The following is a 20,906-nucleotide window of genomic DNA, read 5'->3' on the forward strand; positions in this document are numbered from 1 at the left end:
GATAAGTACAAGTGAAGATGTATTACCTTGTTTGTTGACAATTAAAGCAATATACACTGCGGGGCGGGGTATATACGATCGACTTTGTGGAAAATAAATGTTATTAAAGGGTATCTTAAAAGAATCCTATGTCCTTATTTTACGTTCCTAGCTTTTAAAAAGTCAGCCCAGATGGAAACTTTTACTCCCTGGCCCTTTATACCTCCCCTTTACACACAGCAGAGAAAACGGCTCCATAAGGCGCATGCGCCGCCTCCACCAAGCGTTGTGAGCAACAGCCCCCGGTTGGCATTGCCACATTCGCGCAAACCCGGGAGAAGTCAGCGGCCCGGACTTGACTCTGCTTTCGCCTACCCAATCCCGGGAGCCATGGCGATCACGTGCGCGCCGGCGCCCAGCTGGCCAGGCCCCGCCCATCACACACGTACTCCCACGAACCCGGCCTTAGCCGCCCGATCTCCGGAGAAACTTCCGAGGATGAGGTTGCGACTGCGCAGTGGAGCCGGTGGGCGGGGCGGGGGAATGCGGTTGCCGGGATGTGGGGTGGCCCCACAGGCCGGGAGCCCCAGCGGCGCTGAGGAGGCGCGGCGTTGCCCCGGACCCTGGCCGGGAAGGCCCGGTGTCTTCCCTCAGCCACCGAAAATAAACTTTGCTGCTGTTTTCGCGGCGTTCTCGGGTCCGCCTCCCGGCGGTGCGGTGGTCCGCAAAGAGCCTTCGTGCGTCAGGGCTTCCCTCCTTCCCTGGGCTCGTGCGGGGCCTCGGCGTCATGGACGCCACGGCGCTGGAGCGGGACGCCGTGCAGTTCGCCCGGCTGGCGGTGCAGCGCGACCAGGAAGGTCGCTACTCCGAGGCGGTGTTTTACTACAAGGTAGGGCCGAGGACTGCTGCACCAGGAGAGGCCGGGGGCGGGTCCAGGTGCGGCGGCGGCCATGCCTTCTGGGCTTTGCTTTTCCCTCTTCCTGTTCTGCTGCTGTCCTTTTCAGGGGAGAGGCGACCTGGCTTCTGCCAAGGTGGGGAGATTTGGTCGCGGCTTGGGAGCCACCACTTCTCCGGTTACAGTCTTGAATGGCAAATGTCCACCGCTGAGCTACTTATGGCAGCAGTAGTTAGGTATGGGTAGTTAAGTAGCTAATTCTCGCTGTCACTTGGCTCTGATTTATGGCTAGTGGGAAGTGGTCTCTGATACACACTAAAATAATGCACGTTCGTTGAAGAAAATAAGGTTTTATAAGAGAATAACACGTCTCTTATCTTGGCATTTAATATATCTGTACTTGCTTTTCTACGCGTATTTACATACGCAGCTTTGAAAAAATTTGAGTGTAGTTTCGAGGGAACGACATAGTGATTCAACTTCTCTATACGTAAGACAAACTTGGATTGTACCGTGTAAACTATTTTTAACCTGTTCTTTGTATTTGAGCTTTTAAAAACTCATTACAGTTGCTTGTTTAATATAATTTTATTAACGACAGATGCGTAGTATTCCATTATGTGAATGTACCATAATTTATTTACAAACTAATGGGCATTTAGGTTCATTCTGATTTTTCAGCATCGTAAGTAATGGTGCGGTTAATATCTTTATAACTTATGCTTTACACATTTCTTGGCTTTTTCTTTTTTTTCTTTTTTTTTTTTTTTGGCTAAGTTACTGGGGGCAGAATTATTAAAGAATATGATCATCCACGGTCCACTGTGCTCTCCAGTCCTGCGGATTTGCAAATACATCCCTCCAGCTGTGACTATGTCCTCCGCTTCCTTGTGGAGGTAGCTGTATCCTCATATTGTCCCCCCTCCTTTTTTTTAAAGAATGTCAAGCTTTGATAGTAGTGGAATAGTAATTTTTACATAAACGTATATGCTATCAGTAATATATGATTTGTTTTTCCTCAGATTATTTTATTGCCTTTATTTTATAATCTATATTTAGAGACTTTTGGTGTGTTTCAGAATCATTTCTTTTGCACTTTTTGAGGAAATTTTCGTTAAGGCAGTATTTCTTTAAAAGTAAAATTCTGTGTGTTTGAGTTTTGTGAAATAACTGACAAATATTCATAGGTTAAAGTAGTGCCACATAAAATAGCTTCGTGTAAAGCAAAAGAAAATGTTACGCAGGGCCTCTTGTTTGCTGTGAGATTGCATGCATGCCATTAGAAGAATTTTTATCCTTGAGAAAAGTGGTTGTGCTTCTAGGAACTGTGTATATAAACTTTACCAGATCTTTAGCATTTTCTGTCTTCATTACTGTTCTATGAGGGATTTCTTAATTGTCATTTTCAAATATAAATTAAATGAGTAAAATAAAATTGATATCAGCAATTTTTTAGTTGGCTCTATTTCTTTTAAGCAAGATAATTATTTGAATGTCAGTATTTACATGCAAGGTAGTTGGAGGTGTGAAATATATATATACTATCAGTATTTAGATAATAATAGTACATAAGAAAATATTTAATGTTTACATGTAAAGTTATATTTTCCTTCCGTGAAATAGAGTCTGAGTTGCAGCATCTGAGAATATCATCTTTCCTACACAGCCTTTCAGTGAATTTTCATTTGGATCAAAACCAGACTCTTTTTACTGATTTTGTTAAGTTCAGTGAAACAACTCCTGCTCCAACAACTGGATTCAAAAAAGATGTTCAATAGATGGCTGGCTTCTTTGGATCCACACAGGCATCAGCCTCTCTGAAGTGCACATGCTTAGGTTATTGCTGAAAAGGTGTTGTTACTTTGGAGAAATTTCTCTGTGGTCCTTCTCGCTGTGTTATCCTGGAATGGTGATGGGGAGAGTGAGGCTCTTCCTCACTAGCACAGCATAACTGGCTGTGGGAGTATTAGAAAAACTGGATGATGAATCCAGGTTTTCTTAATTAAAATAAGTTGATTTCATACAACTGACATCTGCTTTAAAATGTGTCACACTTTGGCAATATTTTCTATGTAGAAAGATATTTTCTTTCCACTGTGAGATATTTAACCTTTATGATTTTTTTTTAATTTTATTTTTAAGTAATCTCTGCACTCAGCATGGAGCTCAGACTTGAGATCAAGAGTCGCGTTCAGAGCCAGCCAGGCACCCTAACCTTTATTATTTGTTATATTCTTCCTTTGACATTTAATTTTATTTATCATTAACCAATTGATTATTGATTATTATTAATCAATAGTAATGAGTATTGTTATTTATGCCTGTTATGCTTTTCAGGCTCAATTCATATTTTCAATCATATTTCATGTGATTTTAAGTCTGACCTATTGCATAAAGAAAAAGGAAAGCAAAAAACATGGAAGCTAAAGCTATTCTAAGAAAATGTTTATAATCTCTTGTATTTGAGTTTGTAAGTTTTCAACAGTATGAGAAAATTGAGAGTATTGAGAACTGAAGAAAAGGTATTGGAGGGTTATATAACCCACTTGGTACTGTCCTAAAGACATTCTTATTTTGTCATTCATAGACAGCAATAGTGAGTTAGTGGTAGAGAAAATTCAAATCGTAATTCATCTATTAGATTCCTTTGATTTTTCTTCTTTTTTTTTTAAGGAAGCTGCACAAGCCTTAATTTATGCTGAGATGGCAGGATCAAGCCTAGAACATATTCAAGAAAAAATAAATGAGTATCTGGAAAGAGTTCAGGCTTTGCATTCAGCAGGTTAGTAAAGTACTACTAAGCTTACCGTTTTTTTTTCTTTTCTCTCATCACATTCTTTCCCCCTATGTTTCTCTTTTTTTTTTAATTTGTATTATTGAAATATAGTTGACATACAGTGTTATATTAGTCCCTTGTGTTTCTCTTTCCTTTTCCTTTTTCATCTTTGGATCTTGATCTTCACTCTTGCTGCTCATTCCTTTTTTGGTAATCATGTCTTTTAAAGTCATAGTATGGAAATAAGTGATAGATTTGTGAATAGGAACCTTACGAATAGTATAGTCCAATCTCCTAATTTCTCAGGGGTACAGTGAGAGTGAATTATATACATTCAAACTGTATCATTGTCAGAGTCTAGGTTAGGACCCTGTTAAAGTCTATTTTTTAAATATCTGTCACATGCTGTCTCCTGATACTAAGATTAAATGACTACAGTTGACCCTTGAACAACAGGGATTTGAGCTGTGCAGGCCCACTTATATGCAGATTTTTTAAAAAAGATTTTATTTATTATTTATTTGAGAGAGAGGGAGAGAACACAAGGGGGCGGAGAGGCAGAGGGAGAAGGACTAGGACAAGGAGACTCCCTGTTGAGCAGGGAGCCCATCTTCGTCAGGCTCCATCCCAGGACCCCGGAATCATGATGTGAGCCAAAGGCAGACGCTTAACCAACTGGGCCACCCAGGTGCCCCTGCGTGCAGATTTTTTACAGTACTGTTAATGGACTTTTTCTTCTTTATGATTTTCTTAATATTTTCTTTTGTTTAGCCTACTTTATCACAAGAATGTAGTATATAACACACATGCAAAATATTTGTTAATCAACTTACGTCATTGGTAAGGCTTCCAGTCAACAGTAGGCTATTAAGTTTTGGGGGAGTCAAAAGTTATATGCAGATTTCTGTCAGTGCCCCTAAACCCCCACATTGTTCAAGTGCCATCTTTACTTCCCTTTAGTGTCAATGACTTGAGCAAGTATGTTCATGGTCTCTTCTATATCTGTATCCTCAACCTCAAGACCTTAGCTAAACTCTTTTTAAACCATATCTTGGAAAGCAACATGTAAGTAGAGACCTGGAACAACTTGTATTTATTTTTGTAAACAGCATGGCAAATGCCATGAAACAAGTACACAGGCTTAGTGATCACAGTTTTGTTAGAGGTATGTGGCTGCTGTCAAAATCTGCTATTGACATGGGTAGAAAAGAAAATGGTCACCTACTGACATTTTGTTTTAGAAATGCATTTTTCTCACTGAGAGTTTTTTTTTTAACCCTTTTTTTCTGCAGCTGTATAGTAAAACCACAAGCAGCTTAGAGGACTTTATTCAGCATTGCCTGATGGACTTTGTGCTACTTTCCACCACTCATTCTAAGTAGATAAGAGCAGTTATAAGCACATCATTAGGAAAAAGTAGATTCCATCATTGGATTTCTTGTTAGAACAATACCCTTAAGGATGAGGTAGTTGAGTTTAAGACAATGCCCAGAAATTGGACATATTGAAAAGTGAACTGCCTATGTAGCAGGGCCTTAACTGATAGAAAGTTATATTGATTCAGGTATCAAAAATACCACGTAATTCAAAGTAACTCCATTTCCCCAGCCAAATAGATTTATAAATAAGATATTTATAAAGGTGATATTTAGGCACAGAATGTCACAGCTCTAATCTCTTAAGGAATAAAGACTTGTCAATGAAACAGAAATAAAGTTCAAAAAAGATTTTTAAAGCATAGGATACCTTAATTGTATTGCCAGCTTTTTGACCCGTTATGTTCAACCTGTGGAGTGTAATCTGTGGAGAAATAAATGGTTTCTTTAATTAGCATTTCAGACAATGTTTCAAACAAACTTTGCTGATAGGAAACTCTTGAGTGTTAAGTTGATTTCTGGGTGGGGAAGGGTAACACGGTTTGAAATTCACCAGTGTAGTATAAAGAGCTCAACACTTAGAATTAAAAGATCTAAATTGTAGCTTGTAGCCACAAAACTTCAGGCTAGATCAGTCATTCTCAACTGGGAACAGTTTTGTACCTCAGAAGATTTTTGGTTTTTGGATTAGGGAGAAGTCGGGAGTATACTATGGCATCCAGTTCAGTAGAGGTCAGGGATCTTGCTAAAAATCCTTCAGTGCACAGGTCAGTCTACAGCAAAGAATTATCCAGCTGAACATGTCAGTAGTATGATGCTGAGAAACCCTAGGCTAGATATTATAATGTTTTTGAGCTTTCATGTCTTTGTTTTGTATATGGGATTAGCACATACTTCAGAGTGTTAACTGAGAGTTAAAATTCTAAAAGATCACCACCATACCTTGAAGAGACAAAATGTAAAGCTTTTTTTTTTTTTTAAATAACAGCTTTATTGAGATATAATTCATGTACCATAAAATTCACCTTTTGGAGGTATACAATTCAGTGGTTTTTAGTATATTTCCAGAGTTGTGCTGCCATCACCACTATCTAATTTTAGAACATTTTTGTTGCCCCGAAAGAAATCTCTTAGCATTCATTCCCCATTCCTCCCACTCCCTATCCTCTAACAACCACTAACCTATTTTCTATCTCCCTGGAGTTGTCTATTCTGGACATTTCACGTAAATAGAACATCTAATACTTGGCCTTTGGTGTTTGGCTTTTTTCATTTAGCATAATATTTTCAAGATTTATCCATGTTGTAGTATGTATCAATACTTCATTCTTTTTTATGGCTGAATAATAATGCCATTGTACCAATATACCATATGTTGTTTATCCATTCATCCGTTGATGGACATTGTCTTGTTTCCACCTTTTGGCTGTTCTGAATAATACTGTTTTGAATGTTTGTATATGTGTTTTTAGTTCTCTTTGATGCATGCCCAGGAGTGAAATTGCTGGGTCATATGGTAGCTTTATGTCTGATTTTTTAAGGAACTGCCGAACTGTTTTCCAAAGTGGCAATACCATTTTACATTTCCATCAGCAGTATATGAGGGTTTCATTTCCTTTACATCCTTATCAACATTTGTTATTTTCTGTCTTTTGTAATTTTAGGCACCCAAGTGGGTGTAAAGGTGGCATCTTGGGTTTTGATATGCATTTCCCTGCTGGCTAATGTTGTTGAGCATCTTCTCATGGGCCAGGTGGCCATTTGAATATCTTCTTTGGAAAAATGGTTATATAGACCCTTTGCCCATTATGTAAGTCAGGGTTCTCCAGAGAAAAGAACCAGTAGGATACATATAAAGAGATTTTGTATAAGGAATTGGCTCATAATGGACCCTCATTATGGAGGCTGAGAAGTCCCACACTTTGCAGTCTGCAAGCAGGAACGACCCAAGAAAGCCAGTGGTATAGTTTATTTAGTCCAAGTCCAAAGGCCTGAGAAGCAGGGGAGTTGATGGTGTAAGACCCAGTCCCAAGGGCAGGAAAAGACCCCCCCCCCCCAAAAAAAAGGCAGTCTGGCAGAGAGGGCAAATTCTCCCTTCCTCTGCCTTTTTGTTTTATTCAGTCCCTCAGTGGATTAGGTGATGCCCACCCACATCAGGGAGGACAGTCTGCTTTTACTACCAATTCAAAGGTTAATTTCATTCAGAATCACTCTCTTAGACATGCTTAGAAATCATGTCTAGCCAAGTATCTGGGGACCCAGTAAAGTTGACACAAATTAACATGATTACTCACCACACTCATTTTCAAAATTGGAGTTGTCTTTTTATTTAGTTGTAAGAGATCTTTGTATATTTTTGATACAGGTCTCTTGTTGATATATACTTTTATATTAAATACTTATTTCAAAGAACAGTAAAAATACATGGTTATTTAATCTGGACTCAGATGAATAGGAAACAGCAGGAACTTTATCATCAGGTATTGTATCACACAATTGTCTGTACTGAAAAAAATTTTTTTAATCACCTTAAAACATAATGAAGTTTCTTTAGGCTTGCATTTTTTAAGTTTTTTTGTTTTGTTTTTGGGAGTGGGGCCAGAGGTATGTAAGGAGGAGGACTGGTGTTATATTTTTTAAAGGAAGAAAATGCTGGTAAGAGAAATTCAGGGGGAAATTTTTTTTGAATAGTAAGTGGGGACTTTTTTTTAGGCCTTAAAATTCATATTGAAAGAGTCATTTTTTACGGATTATTTTTTGACCTTGCTAAGTTTTTAAATTGAAAAATTGTAGTTTTGTGTTTTTTTTTTTTTTTTTAAGATTTTATTTATTTATTTGACAGAGAGAGACAGCCAGCGAGAGAGGGAACACAAGCAGGGGGAGTGGGAGAGGAAGAAGCAGGCTCCTAGTGGAGAAGCCTGATGTGGGGCTCGATCCCAGAATGCCAGGATCATGCCCTGAGCCAAAGGCAGACGCTTAATGACTGCGCCACCCAGGCGCCCCTGTAAAGTTTTTATAAAGAGTGTCTTAAATGTATTAAAATGGTGTGTTGTTTCCTGGATATCTAAATACATATATAGGTAATATTTCATCTATATGGCTTTCTTCCTATCCTAGTTCAGTCAAAGAGTGCTGATCCCTTGAAATCAAAACATCAGTTGGACTTAGAACGTGCTCATTTCCTTGTTACTCAAGCTTTTGATGAAGATGAAAAAGGGAATGTTGAAGATGCTATAGAATTGTATACTGAAGCCGTAGATCTCTGTCTGAAAACCGTATGTATAGCTACTAGTTATATTTGGTGGAATTATGCTAAGAAATTTCTCTTACTAGTGAATTTTACTTAACAGTTCCTTAAAGAAAAATAATTACTATATCATTATAAATATAATTAAGTTACTTTATTCAAAGATGAATAGAAAATTAATGATGGATTTTAACCTCTTGTTAAAAAATTGACAGAAAATTGAGGCATCAGGCAGTAGTTTTTTAAATTATAGATAGTATTTTTTTAACCTGTTTCAGCCCATATACCTAAAATTAACTTACTACAGGAAGAATTCATCACAAATCTATGAATTTAGAATAAACCTCCCCCTTTTTAAAAAAAAATTCTTACATTTAAAAACAAGGTAGTGGTTTGGGAGAGCTTTATTAATTTGTAGTGTAAAATCTATATGCTGAGTGGCTTTTACTCTTCCTGAGGACCCTGGTTGGAAGAGCTAGGTTTAAGGGGCATCTAGTGCATAAGAGCAGTGCATTTGACAGGACCGTGAGGTGAAATGATTGAGAACGGTGTTCTCAGTATTGCCAGAGGATTGCCTTTTTGTTCAGAGAAACCATCGTGCCTGATTTCTGGAGGTAAGTGCTGGTCTCCTCAGTTTTGTGCTGCTCAGCTTTCCATGGCAGCATGTTCTTACAGTTGTGGTTCATTTACCACATGAAGTGCTCTTCAGGTTTACCTCAGTGACTAGTTTTCAATACTATTTTAAATATTTAAGGATGAGAACAAATTGTCATCTTTGTTTATTCTTTCATTATTTGAAGAACTATATTGCATTATAAGTTTTTTGCTTAGAAATATGGATCAAGCGAAGAAAAAAATTATGCTTCAGAATGTCTGTCTCTCTTTTTCTTAAGTCTTATGAAACTGCTGATAAAACTCTGCAAAATAAACTGAAACAGTTGGCTCGACAGGCACTAGATAGGTGAGTTTTGGTCACTCAAGTTCTTATCCATGGATAGCAGTGTACTATGTTACTTAAATTTGACAGATTTCTCTAAATATGTTAGAGTTCATAGTAACAAGCCTCCATCTTTAAGCTGAGATCTAGAGCAAGTCTACCTTCTTCCTCCAGCTGAATTTATTCCTCTCTAGTTCCCTACTTTAAACTCAAGAAATAACAGATCAGCCAAGACCTGTTTTATTTAGTTTTTGCTATGTGTAAAACAATGATTATGATGTTTGAAATGGAAGACTTCCTTCTGTTGTGTAATACCAGATTTCTGGGGAAAACTTCCAGAGAGCCTTCCAGAGCTACTATTAAAGGTAGAGAAATTGAGAATGAGCTGGCCTACAACCATTCACATACCCCAAATTATACAGCGTGTGTAGCTCCTTCAACTCTTCGCTCAAATGTCAATTTTTCAATAAAGCCTGCCCTGACCATTTTATTTAAAATGGAATCTCCTCCAGTACTTTCCGCCTGCTTACTCTATTCTAATATTCTTTCCCAAAGCTCTTAACCATTTCCTAAGGTATATGAAAGTTACTAGTTTATCATGTTTGTTATATTGCCTATGTCCCTTTGAACCCCCCAACCCTCCATGTAAACTCTGTGAATGCAGAGAATTTTGTCTGTTTTGTTCAATGCTGTAACCACCTAGCAGAGACATACCGTATGTGCTCAGTAGGTTATTGAGAATGAACAGATTTGCACAAGAGAATTATTCCTCTTAAAGAGTGTAATAGATGAAGGAAAAGGATGGAAAATGCATTTGTAGTTATAGCATGAATTAATAAAATTACCTCCTTTTGAGGGTCTGACTAGGTAGCTATACCACCCCCAGCCCTTCTTTTTTTTGATTGAAGTAAAACAGCCATCCTTCCTTTTCATTGTCATCATCTAACATTTAATTTATCTCTCCAGATTCATGAGGATATGGGCACTTGACACATAGTTATCTTCTCCATTTTCACTTTTTTCACTAGTCAGAATCGGAGGTGATGTTTATTACCTATGTGGATAACCCATCCAGTATCCTCTGAGTGCACCCTAAGCTCAGAGGGGTGGGTCAGTCATTGGCTCCTTTGAGGGTCTGTTCAAAATTATCGATCCTCTTTCTAGGAAAAATGTACATAAAATTTTTTTCATGTCCATTTTATGTAATTTCAGAGTGTTCACAAGATTCCTGGAGCTCATATGTGGACCTCAAATTAAGAACTTCTGTTTTTTAGCTCGCTGAACCTTTGACAAAACAGAGCCAAAGTTCCCTTGAATATCATGTGAGACATTCCGTGATCAACTCTTGCTCCTAGTCCCTTTCCTTCTGCCTCTTGTTTGTACTTTTCACAGGGCCTTCATCCTTTTTTTTTTTTTTTTGAAGTTATCTTAACTTGCTATGCTGTTTCATACTTCTGCACCATGCTATTTTCTACTTAGAATGCTCCCTCACTTCCCAGGTGGACTTCTCTGCAGCTCAAACATCAATTCAGAATAATCTCCCCTGACTTACTCTCTTTTCTTGGTCATTCAGTTAATATCTTCTGCTGTGTGTTCACTCACATGTAATACTTCTTAGTATCTGTCACTTTGGATACAGTTGTCTTTCTTTCCCCCACAAAACTGTGAACACTTTAAAAGCAGAGATTGCATTTAATACTCTCTCATATCCCCCTTACCTTTCATAGTATCTGACATGCAGTAAGTGCTCAATTAATGTTAGCAGTATTATCAATTAATGTATATCAGTTGTGAAATACTTACTTTTTGAAGTAGCTTCAGAAGTGTACTGCTGACTGGTATGTATGAATCGTATATACTAATTTTACATTAGGAGTGCTTGACTGGTTCTTGAAGTACATTTTATTTTCTGGAAAGCTTAAATGTGAGTAGAAAAACTAGAACAGTTTTTCTGTACCTCTTTCTATTACAGAGCAGAAGCATTGAGTGAGCCTTTAACAAAACCATTATGCAAAATCAAGTCAACAAATATCAAACCAAAGCCACCTCCAACGAGAACACATTTTCCACTAGGGACTAGTCCTTTCCTTGAAAGACCTCAACCCTTTATAAGTCCACAGTCATGTGATGCACAAGGACAGAGATATACAGCAGAAGAAATAGAAGTTCTCAGGTAAGTCAGTTTGATTCGTTGTAATGAATAATTTTGTTAACATAATCAACACAGGTAATTTTATTTTCATTAGGTTTGGTGAGTTGTAATCACATCTTTGTTATAGTGTGTCGTGCTCTCATTATGAAATTATAAATTATATTGTCATATAGCCTCAACTTGAAGTAGTTAAAATTTGTTATATTTTAGTATTAGCATTTCTACTAGACATATGTTTTTCTGAAAATCCTAGCATACTTTAAAATCGAGCACTAAAGGTCAAACAGCAGAATTAGAGCTATGGCAGACCACTCATAATCTCTGCAGCTGGTAACCGGAGCCCTCCTAGGGAGAAAAACTGTTACCTTGAAATAGTGTAGGCCTGGCTCAGCAAAGGGAAGCCTGAAGTTATGAATAGTTTTTACATTTCTTTAAAGAGTTATAAAAAAGAAAACAAACAAAAAACAGAAGAATATGTGACAGAGACCTCATTACAAAGCCAGAATGATGTACAGTCTGGTCATTTACAGAAAACATTTGCCAACTCAGGGTCTGGATGCAGCCTCAGGGGATTTTAAAAATGCAAAACAACAAAGATGAGGAAATCCTCGTGATTGCAGTCTGAGCCAGTGTAGATGGGCTAGATCTCTGCGCCAGTGTGACTTCTCTTCAGTTGGAGGAGATCCAAGCTGCTTAGAGCTGTGCAAGTCATGTAGTTGCTCACTTTTAATTTCCTAAAATTGCGCTGAAAAGGTGCCTTCGTTTGTAGCAGCCACCTGAAGGCAGTTATCTTTTTTTTCCTACTGGCGATTTTAATTCTTCTAATGTGTCTCATTTTGCTTGGAAAAATTGCATATGGGGGCGCCTGGGTGGCTCAGCTGTTAAGCATCTGCCTCCGGCTCAGGTCATGATCCCAGGGTCCTGGGATAGAGCCCTGCATCGGGCTCCCTGCTCCGCTGGGGGCCTGCTTCTCCCTCTCACACTCCCCTTGCTTGTGTTCCCTCTCTCACTGTCTCTCTCTGCCAAATAAATAAAATCTTTTTAAAAAAAAAGGAAGAAAAATTGCATATGAACCGCTACAACACACAAAAAGACAAAGAAGGATGGTTTTGGAGTTGAGAGACAGTAACAGTGCAACACTGAGGCTACTTAGCATCCATGTGCTCCTTTCTACACACATTTGAATTTCATGCTACAACGAAGCACTAATATTTCTACCTAACAGAATTCAGTTATCCTTCATACTGGTGAAAAGTTTTCATCCTCTCAAAATGAGGATACACACAGTCATTGTATCCATTGCTTACTGTACTAATTAGTCTTCAAAGTCAGTCACAGTCTCACTGAACATTGTTACCTAAAGGCTAAGTTGTGAAGCTACCCTGCAACTACTTTTAAATAAAATGAGGGAAAGAAACAGAAGAAGGAAATAGTTGATATATACAAATGAACATACACACAAAATGTGCAAAGCTACGACAAACCGCATTTCTTTTAATTTGTCACGTGGCCAGAGCTTCCTTCTTGCACTATCCATTCCTCATTCTCGTAACCAGGATATAGGAAGGACATCTATTCCAGAATTGTAAATGTCATGTTTTTGTTTTTTTTTTTTAAAGATTTTATTTATTTGACAGAGATAGAGACAGCCAGCGAGAGAGGGAACACAAGCAGGGGGAGTGGGAGAGGAAGAAGCAGGCTCATAGTGGAAGAGCCTGATGTGGGGCTCGATCCCACAACGCCGGGATCACGCCCTGAGCCGAAGGCAGACGCTTAACCGCTGTGCCACCCAGGCGCCCCATAAATGTCATGTTTTTTAAATTCCAAAATAACCAATTTCTTTCTCCTTTTGGGCTTAGGATAGGATTCATTTTGTGTCTTGGTGTGAGGGATACCTTCAGTACCTTTAGTACAAGCTTTTCTTGAGACCATGGTTTAGTTGTGAAGGATGTAAGTCTTACTCTTACAGGATTGAATTGAATCATTCATTTTTTTGGTATTCAACTATTTTCTGAAAATTTAATTCAAATAAAGATATCAACAAATGAGACTGTCATTTTCATTTTATTACAGTGCCATACTTTGTCATATAAATTTTAAATAAGACTGGTAGTTAAGGTAAACTCGAACATTTACTTTAGATTTTTTTTCCTTGTGTTTTATAGGACAACATCAAAAATAAATGGTATAGAATATGTTCCTTTCATGAGTATTGATCTGAGGGAGCGTTTTGCCTATCCAATGCCTTTCTGGTAAGTAAGCATTATTGTACTTTTTATTTCCAAGATGATTTTAATTTTTGAGTAGTTTTTCCATACTCTGAAGTCCAATTTAACTCATAGCCTTGAAATTACAATTTGTAATAAAAAAGTCTGTAAGAGAGGTACAGCTGTGGGAAAAATGCAAGGCAACATAGCAAGAGTATCTGTGTGGTCATTTGCCTGGTAATGGGCACATATGGCTCTCCTTTTGCCTGCCATTACACGAGCACGGTACCTGGCACAAAGTAAATATTTGTCCAATTGGTGTGTGAATCACAACAGCAAAGTCAGTAAAGAAAGAAACGAATGGAAAAGTGGAATAGAATGATGACAGTGTCGTTGTTTACTAAAAAAAAATCCAAGAAAAGGTTAATTATGAGAATGTTGGTTAGCACAACCTTCTCGGATGGTGGCAGCTTGTGTTAAGAGCCTTAAAAATGTTGCTTGGTTCATGACTCCCAGCTTCTACTAATTCTAAGGCAATAAAAGTTTGACTAAAGATGTGTATAATAAAAGCATTCATCAAAGCATCTGTTACAGCAAAAAAATTACTGAAACAAACTAAATATCCAACAATAGAAGAATGAATAAATAATGGCACATCTATGTTATTATAGTAAATGTTTATGCTACCAATAAAATATACATCTTTGAAAGATATAGGGAAAATGCTTACAATATAGTAAATTTAAAAATGGAAAATTTGGATGTTGTATTTATATATTTTTTTCATTTCATGTATTTATGGATAGAAAAAATGATGTAAAGGTACACGTCAGATATTTACAGTGGTTATCTTTAGATAGCAAAACTGGGTGATTTAACTTTTTAAATTTTTTCAAAATTTTTGCAATGAGCGTGTTCTATTTATTAGAAAAAAATCAGAGTTGAATGTTTATTACATACCAAATATGTAAAAGGTTCTATAAAGAACAAAAGAGCTGCTTTCTCATTCTCTAATGTTTTGTTGTTCTTAGGTGGGCAAAAGTTGGACATCTAGCCAGTGAGTTATCAACCTAGTTTTTTTCACCCAGGCAACCATGTGATGCTAGTCACTGATTGGAGTCCAAGAAATTTTTATATCTGAGAAGCTCTGTAGCATTGATCGATGCTAAGGACATAGATTCTAGAGCCAAACTGTCCAGTTTTGTATGCTGTATGATGCTGGGCAAGTTGTTAAATCTGTCTCAGATTTTAAAATAAGAATAGAATCTACCTCATAGTGTTACTGTGATCATTAAATTAGTTAATAAAATATAAAGCACTTAATAGTGCTTATTATATTGTTATATAATAAGGGTTAACTTTGAAAAATAATTATTAATTCTAAATTATATTACAAAATTTGGTTGTACATTTCAGATACTTCAAAATGTGTAAAATAAACAAGCAAACAAAAGTTTATCCCTTTGACCATTAATTTCACTTCAGGAAACCAATTTGAAAAAGTGTTCATAGATATAGTCAAAGATTTATGTAAAAGATATTCATCAATATTGTAATTGTGAAAGTGTGAATCAGTTATTCTAGTACGTTCTTAAATGGTTATATCCAAGTAGGGATATAAACTTGTAGTGTCAATCTGCGTAATAAGTTAAGATAGATCATGTTTTTAGTGCTCATACAACAGAAGAACATCTATAAGAATAATACCATACAACCATGAACAATCAAGTTTTTGAGAAATTAAATAACATGGGAAAATATAACTGAAACAGTAAAATATGATACTATGCAAACTCCCTTAATTTAGGCATAGCACTTGTCACAGTTGGAATTTTATATATTTTGTATAAGATTACTTAGTGTCAGTCCTCCACACTGGATTTTAAGTTTCCTAAGGACAGAGAACATGTCTGTCTTAATTACACTCCAGTGTCTAGTGCAATGTGTGGCATCTAGTAGGTACTCAGTAAATACTTGCTGAATTAATTAAATTTGGAGAAAAATCAAGAATAAATACTATATTATTCTAGCAAGATTTTCCCATTCTTGTTTTTTAGATTATTTTACAGTAGAATAGTCAGAAGAAAAAGTAACAGTAAATATTTCAAAATTCAAAGGTAACAGACTAATGAAAAAAGGTTCCACAATTTATGAATCTTTGGTTAGAAAGATTGATTTTTAAACTTTTTTTTTTCTATTCAGGTCATGTATTTTTAAATCCTAAAGTAAGCATATTTGAATATAATATTTATAAAATATTTTTAATATCTTTAAAGTTATAAGAAAACACTGAATTTGATAATGGTGACTTTTGAGAGAACAGAGATTAAGGAATCTTGGATTTACTGTGTATTCTCATACGGCAGGTTAATAATACAAAGTAATTAAATTATAGATTTGAATTAACTTTATATTTTCCCTTAAATTTTGTGATGGCTGTCTTTAAATTCTTCTGAATTCGTTCAGCTCACTTTGTATGTACAATCAGCTACTGTTCCTACACAGGTACCAAAATGTCACCAGAACACTAGTGGTTCTTGAGATGGTCATCAAAAAGTTTGAGAAGTGTTATATACAATAGTCTAAGAAGTTTACATAAACCTTGGTTTATTAAACATTTACACATGTCCTTTAATGAAGAAAACAATGTAGGAGTTTGTAGATCACACCTGACCACAAAACCACCTTTCTCCTAATGTCAGTATTTTTTTGAGAAAAACATGTTATATTTGCTTCAGTTTGCATATCATAAACTTTGTATAATCCTAGAAATCTTATGAAACCCAAAGACTGTTACCCTTCTTCTAGAAGAGGTTTGAGGAAAGATGTTTTTTATTTTGTGCTATACATCAGTCTTAGAGAAACACGACACAGCATATTCCCAACACGCAGTCGGAGGGTAGTGGATAAGAATGGTGGATCTGGCACTGGAGACCTGGATTCAAATGCCAGTGCTGCCACTTTCAGCTGTGTGACCTTGGCAAGTTATTAGATCACTTTTAAACCTTTTCCAAAAATATTTGCTTTAATGGAATTGTTCTATGGATTAAATGAATAGTGCATATAAAATACTCTAGCATGATGTCTGGTACATGGTTATTAATAATTAGCTGCTCTCATTGTTAGCCTTGCAGAGAAGAGTTTATCAAGAGTCGTCATAAGGATCTGTAGCTTCCTAGGTCCTTTTGAATTCAGTCAGCTTGTATTATTGTTAATGGTTCCATTTTATTGAAACTGAATTTCTTGAATATAATGATGTTAACTTAAACTTTTAAATTTTATTCTTAAATAGAAGTGAATTTAAGTTGCTTTCCTGTTTGCAGTTATAAATTTATATTTTTTTAATTGAGAAGGATGAGCACATTGACTGGATTCATCATTAAGTGTAAAGAGCCAGATTTGACCAGAGCATTATTTTAGGATGATATAAGAATAACTATACTCATTCTACCAAATAAATAAATCTCTAGGAAATTTAATTTTGTTTTCGTGTCATTTTTAAAGATTAATTTTAGTAGTAGTAGTATTTAATTTTTATTATTACCGCAGTGATAGATGGGGCAAGCTACCATTATCACCTAAACAAAAAGCTACGTTTTCCAAATGGGTACGACCAGAAGACCTCACCAACAATCCTACAATGATTTATACTGTGTCCAGTTTTAGCATAAAGCAGGTAAACATTTTATATAATTTTATATGAAAGCTAACATTTTGAAGTAATTTGAATATAGATTTGGGTTGTTTTTTTTTTAGCTTATATATTAAGGTGCATGAGTATAATTGGAAAAATTATTCTGCACAGTTTGACTTAGACATACTGAGATAATGTGAGTATGAATAACTGGTTTGAGCAATTACAGATTTTTATATAGACCCTGTTTATCAATATATTCTTGCAGATGAGAAAGTTGAGGGTCTCAGCTTCACCTTGATAAGAGAAAAATAGGTATTTTTTAAAAAGGAAGATATTAGGCTTATTTAAAACACTTCAGTGATGGAACAGCAATAGGGCTTTATTGTAGGCTTTATTCAGTTAAGTTTTGCATTGAAATACAGGTGTCTTCTAGTCAGTAAAAAAAATAATGGTCCTGAAATACTGTGATTCAATAATCTTTTGATGTGCATATTCAGTTTAATTGGTCATATTATAATAAACTTCTTTTAAAATGCCTTTAAATTATCATTAAAAACTTATGGGTTCAGTGAGTATGCTTTTATCCATGTAAGAAATAAATCATCATATTTATTCTAAATTAACTTTGTTGAAATATTTTACTCAGTTTTTCTAGGATTTGTTTGAAGAAAATATGTGTGAGTTGGCAGTATAGAATTTCTGTTATTATTTTGGTATTCAAGCAACAGTTAACTCAGCATAAAATGTCAGCTGCTTAAGTGTAGTGGTTAAGTATTGTGGTAATGTTGAAATTACATGAAGGAATTAATATATTCATAAATTCTTATTAACAGACAATAGTATCAGATTGTTCCTTTGTGGCATCACTGGCTATCAGTGCAGCTTATGAAAGACGATTTAATAAGAAGTTGATTACCAGGTAAAATTTTGTATTTGTCCCTTTAGCCCTTTTCATATAATTGTCTCTTAACTAGAAATTAACAGCTTAGGTCTTATCTGCATAGAAAGTGAAGAAGGCATATCACTTAGAATATTGTGGCCCTGTATATGTATTAAACAGATGATTTGTGAATGTGTAAAGATTTCCTAAAATAGTCTAAGAACATATGCACATGTGTTAATATATATAAAATAGGTATGTTTTGAAATAAATAAAATTGGTCAAAGAAAATCCTGTCGTGTTTATAATTCTAGTATATGGTAACCACTAGCCACATGTGGATATTGTATACTTGAAAAGGGCTAGTCTGAATCAAAATGGGTTGTAAGTGTAACGTGCATCAGATTTTGAAAACTAAGCACAAAAAAATATAAAATTGGAAGATATTTCAAATTTTTATAGTAATTACACTGAATATTTTGGATAAGTTCGGTTAAAATATATTAAATCTCACCTTTGTAACTTTTTTTTTTAAAGGTTTTGTTTTGTTTTGTTTAAAGATTTTATTTATTTATTTGACAGAGACAGCCAGCGAGAGAGGGAACATAAGCAGGGGGAGTGGGAGAGGAAGAAGCAGGCTCCTAGCAGAGGAGCCTGACGCGGGGCTCGATCCCAGAATGCCAGGATCACGCCCTGAGCCAAAGGCAGACGCTTAACGACTGAGCCACCCAGGCGCCCCCCACCTTTGTAACTTTTAATATGGCAACTGGAAAATATAAAATATTTCTTTTGGCTAGAACTGCTGAATGTACTGAAATGTTACTGAAATAGTTTTCTCTCATTTTTTAAAGATCATTCATTGTAAAATTAAGCATTATAATTTTTCATGCATCTTTTCCTGAGTGGTTTTTGTCTAAGTCCTTTAGATCACAAAGATAAATTAAACACAGACCTTAGTTTCAAGCTATTTGCCATCTTGGATAAATAGATCATATAAGTAAATAATACGTAGTGTAAAAGAAAATGGATACTGATACAAATATCTTATTAGATAATTTTGTGTAACTTTATCAGAATTGTGTTAACTTTATCAGAGTTGTAGTTAGTTGCCTTAGTTCTTGTTAATTGAAATGGTCTTTTCTTGAGCCAGTGAGAGAAGATTATTTCAACTGGCATAAAATATATCCACTTAATAGAAAATTTATTAGAGTATATAATTAAAAACTTAGTATTTTTCAGAGTATTGTGAAATTTACTCTTTATGATCTCATAAGATATTTTCTTTATATTAAATAAGCACTTTGGTTAGGGTGAAATCCTTTTCCTAGGCCTATCATAGAAAATTTTCTCATGTTTATTTTTATAAAATTGCCAAGACAGTAGCATATGTCTAAATAAAATATAATATCCTGCATAGTAGTTTATATTGAATATTAATTTGGTATTTCAATATTTATTTTCCTTACAAAAGCATAATTTACCCTCAGAATAAGGATGGTGAGCCAGAATACAATCCATGTGGAAAGTATATGGTAAAACTTCACCTCAATGGTGTCCCAAGAAAGGTGAATAATATCTCTCCCCACCCCAACCCCTTCTCTCTCTCCCTTCCCCACCTTTGAATATTGAGTAGAATCATTAAGAAATGTTATTTGTGTAAACATTTAAAAAGATTTTGAGTCTGGTGTTCTGCATATTGCTACCAATAACATCATGTTAATAATTAAAAATAAAAATTAAGAAAGTCTTTTTAAAAATGTTTTTGGGAAATTTATAGAAAATTTCAAGAAGTATCATTGAACTAATTATTACTGATGCTTAAACTTTAATCAGATAGTTCTTAATTGATTAAAAGGAAAAGGAAATCGGACGAACTAAATCTGTTAGGTCACAGGAGTTTTTATATATAGTCATAACCTCAAACCTAAGAAGCCTTTAAAGTTATGTTTTCCTTTGTGAAATATATATAGTCTGCAATTACACTGTTTTCTTTAAGAGCTATGAGTTTGTTGTAATAGCTTGGTATTGTTGGGATTCTCTAGCTCTTGTCTACTCAGAGGTCCATGAATCAACATTAGCATTTACCTGGGAACTTGTTAGAATTGCAAAATTTTAGGCCTTATCCTGAACCTACTGAATCAGAATCTGCATTTAAACAAATCCCCTGATTCTTTCAGTCTGGGAAGTTGCTCAGTGGCTCAGTAATACTCAAATTTTGGTATGTATAAAATCACATGGAGGGCTTAAAACAAAAATTGCTGCCCCCCCCCGAGTTTCCGGTTCAGAATTTGTGGGGTGGGGCCATAATCTGCATTTCTAACAAGTTCCCAGATTATGTTATGCTGCTAAGAAGTCCGTTTGAGAATCACTGTTACTTTAAAATTAAGCAAAATCATTGAGAATGGTTTTTCTGAACTGTAGTCTTTAACCCCTTGTTTAAAGAGTCTTTGAAAATGTAGTTGCATGATTCTCCTTTTAGTGTTAGATCAGAATTCTTCCTATCCTTGTTTCCCAAATCACTTAATGTGACTTAGAAACTGTGTCTTTGTAGTGATCACTTCCTCTACTACTTAAATGTATCTTTTGGCCATAGTGTTCTACTTTTACAACTGTACATAACGAGTCTTTTTGCAGGTTTAGGTTAAAATTACATGTAGTAATATTGTTATTTACGTTAATAGTGAGGCCCTTTTATAATTATTTTAGATATAATGTACATTTCTAGAATCTGTAGTAATTTTGATGGTATAGATCCATTTAACCAGTTGGGTCAAGGTTATCACATGACAGGGAGATTAACCTATAAAATTGAATAAAGAC

General features: G+C 35.6%; 1 protein-coding gene across 2 annotated transcripts in view; it reads left to right on the top strand.

Annotated features, from left to right (window-relative positions):
* Positions 1-502: 502 nt before the first annotated feature.
* CAPN7 (calpain 7) overlaps positions 503-20,906 on the top strand; it is a 40,790-nt gene continuing 20,386 nt past the window's right edge. The window contains exons 1-9 of one of the 2 annotated variants that reach the window (XM_040636825.1): positions 503-868; positions 3,548-3,656; positions 8,144-8,301; positions 9,167-9,234; positions 11,183-11,383; positions 13,528-13,614; positions 17,119-17,245; positions 18,040-18,125; positions 19,558-19,651. In XM_040636825.1, the coding sequence (XP_040492759.1) occupies positions 767-868; positions 3,548-3,656; positions 8,144-8,301; positions 9,167-9,234; positions 11,183-11,383; positions 13,528-13,614; positions 17,119-17,245; positions 18,040-18,125; positions 19,558-19,651 (1,032 nt within the window). In that variant the 5' untranslated portion in view covers positions 503-766. The remainder of the gene's footprint in view (positions 869-3,547; positions 3,657-8,143; positions 8,302-9,166; positions 9,235-11,182; positions 11,384-13,527; positions 13,615-17,118; positions 17,246-18,039; positions 18,126-19,557; positions 19,652-20,906) is intronic. The other variant, XM_008708824.2, reaches the window with a different exon arrangement.

This window comes from Ursus maritimus, unplaced genomic scaffold (assembly GCF_017311325.1).
Source record: "Ursus maritimus isolate PB19 unplaced genomic scaffold, ASM1731132v1 scaffold_20, whole genome shotgun sequence".
In the NCBI taxonomy this organism is placed as follows: domain Eukaryota; kingdom Metazoa; phylum Chordata; class Mammalia; order Carnivora; family Ursidae; genus Ursus; species Ursus maritimus.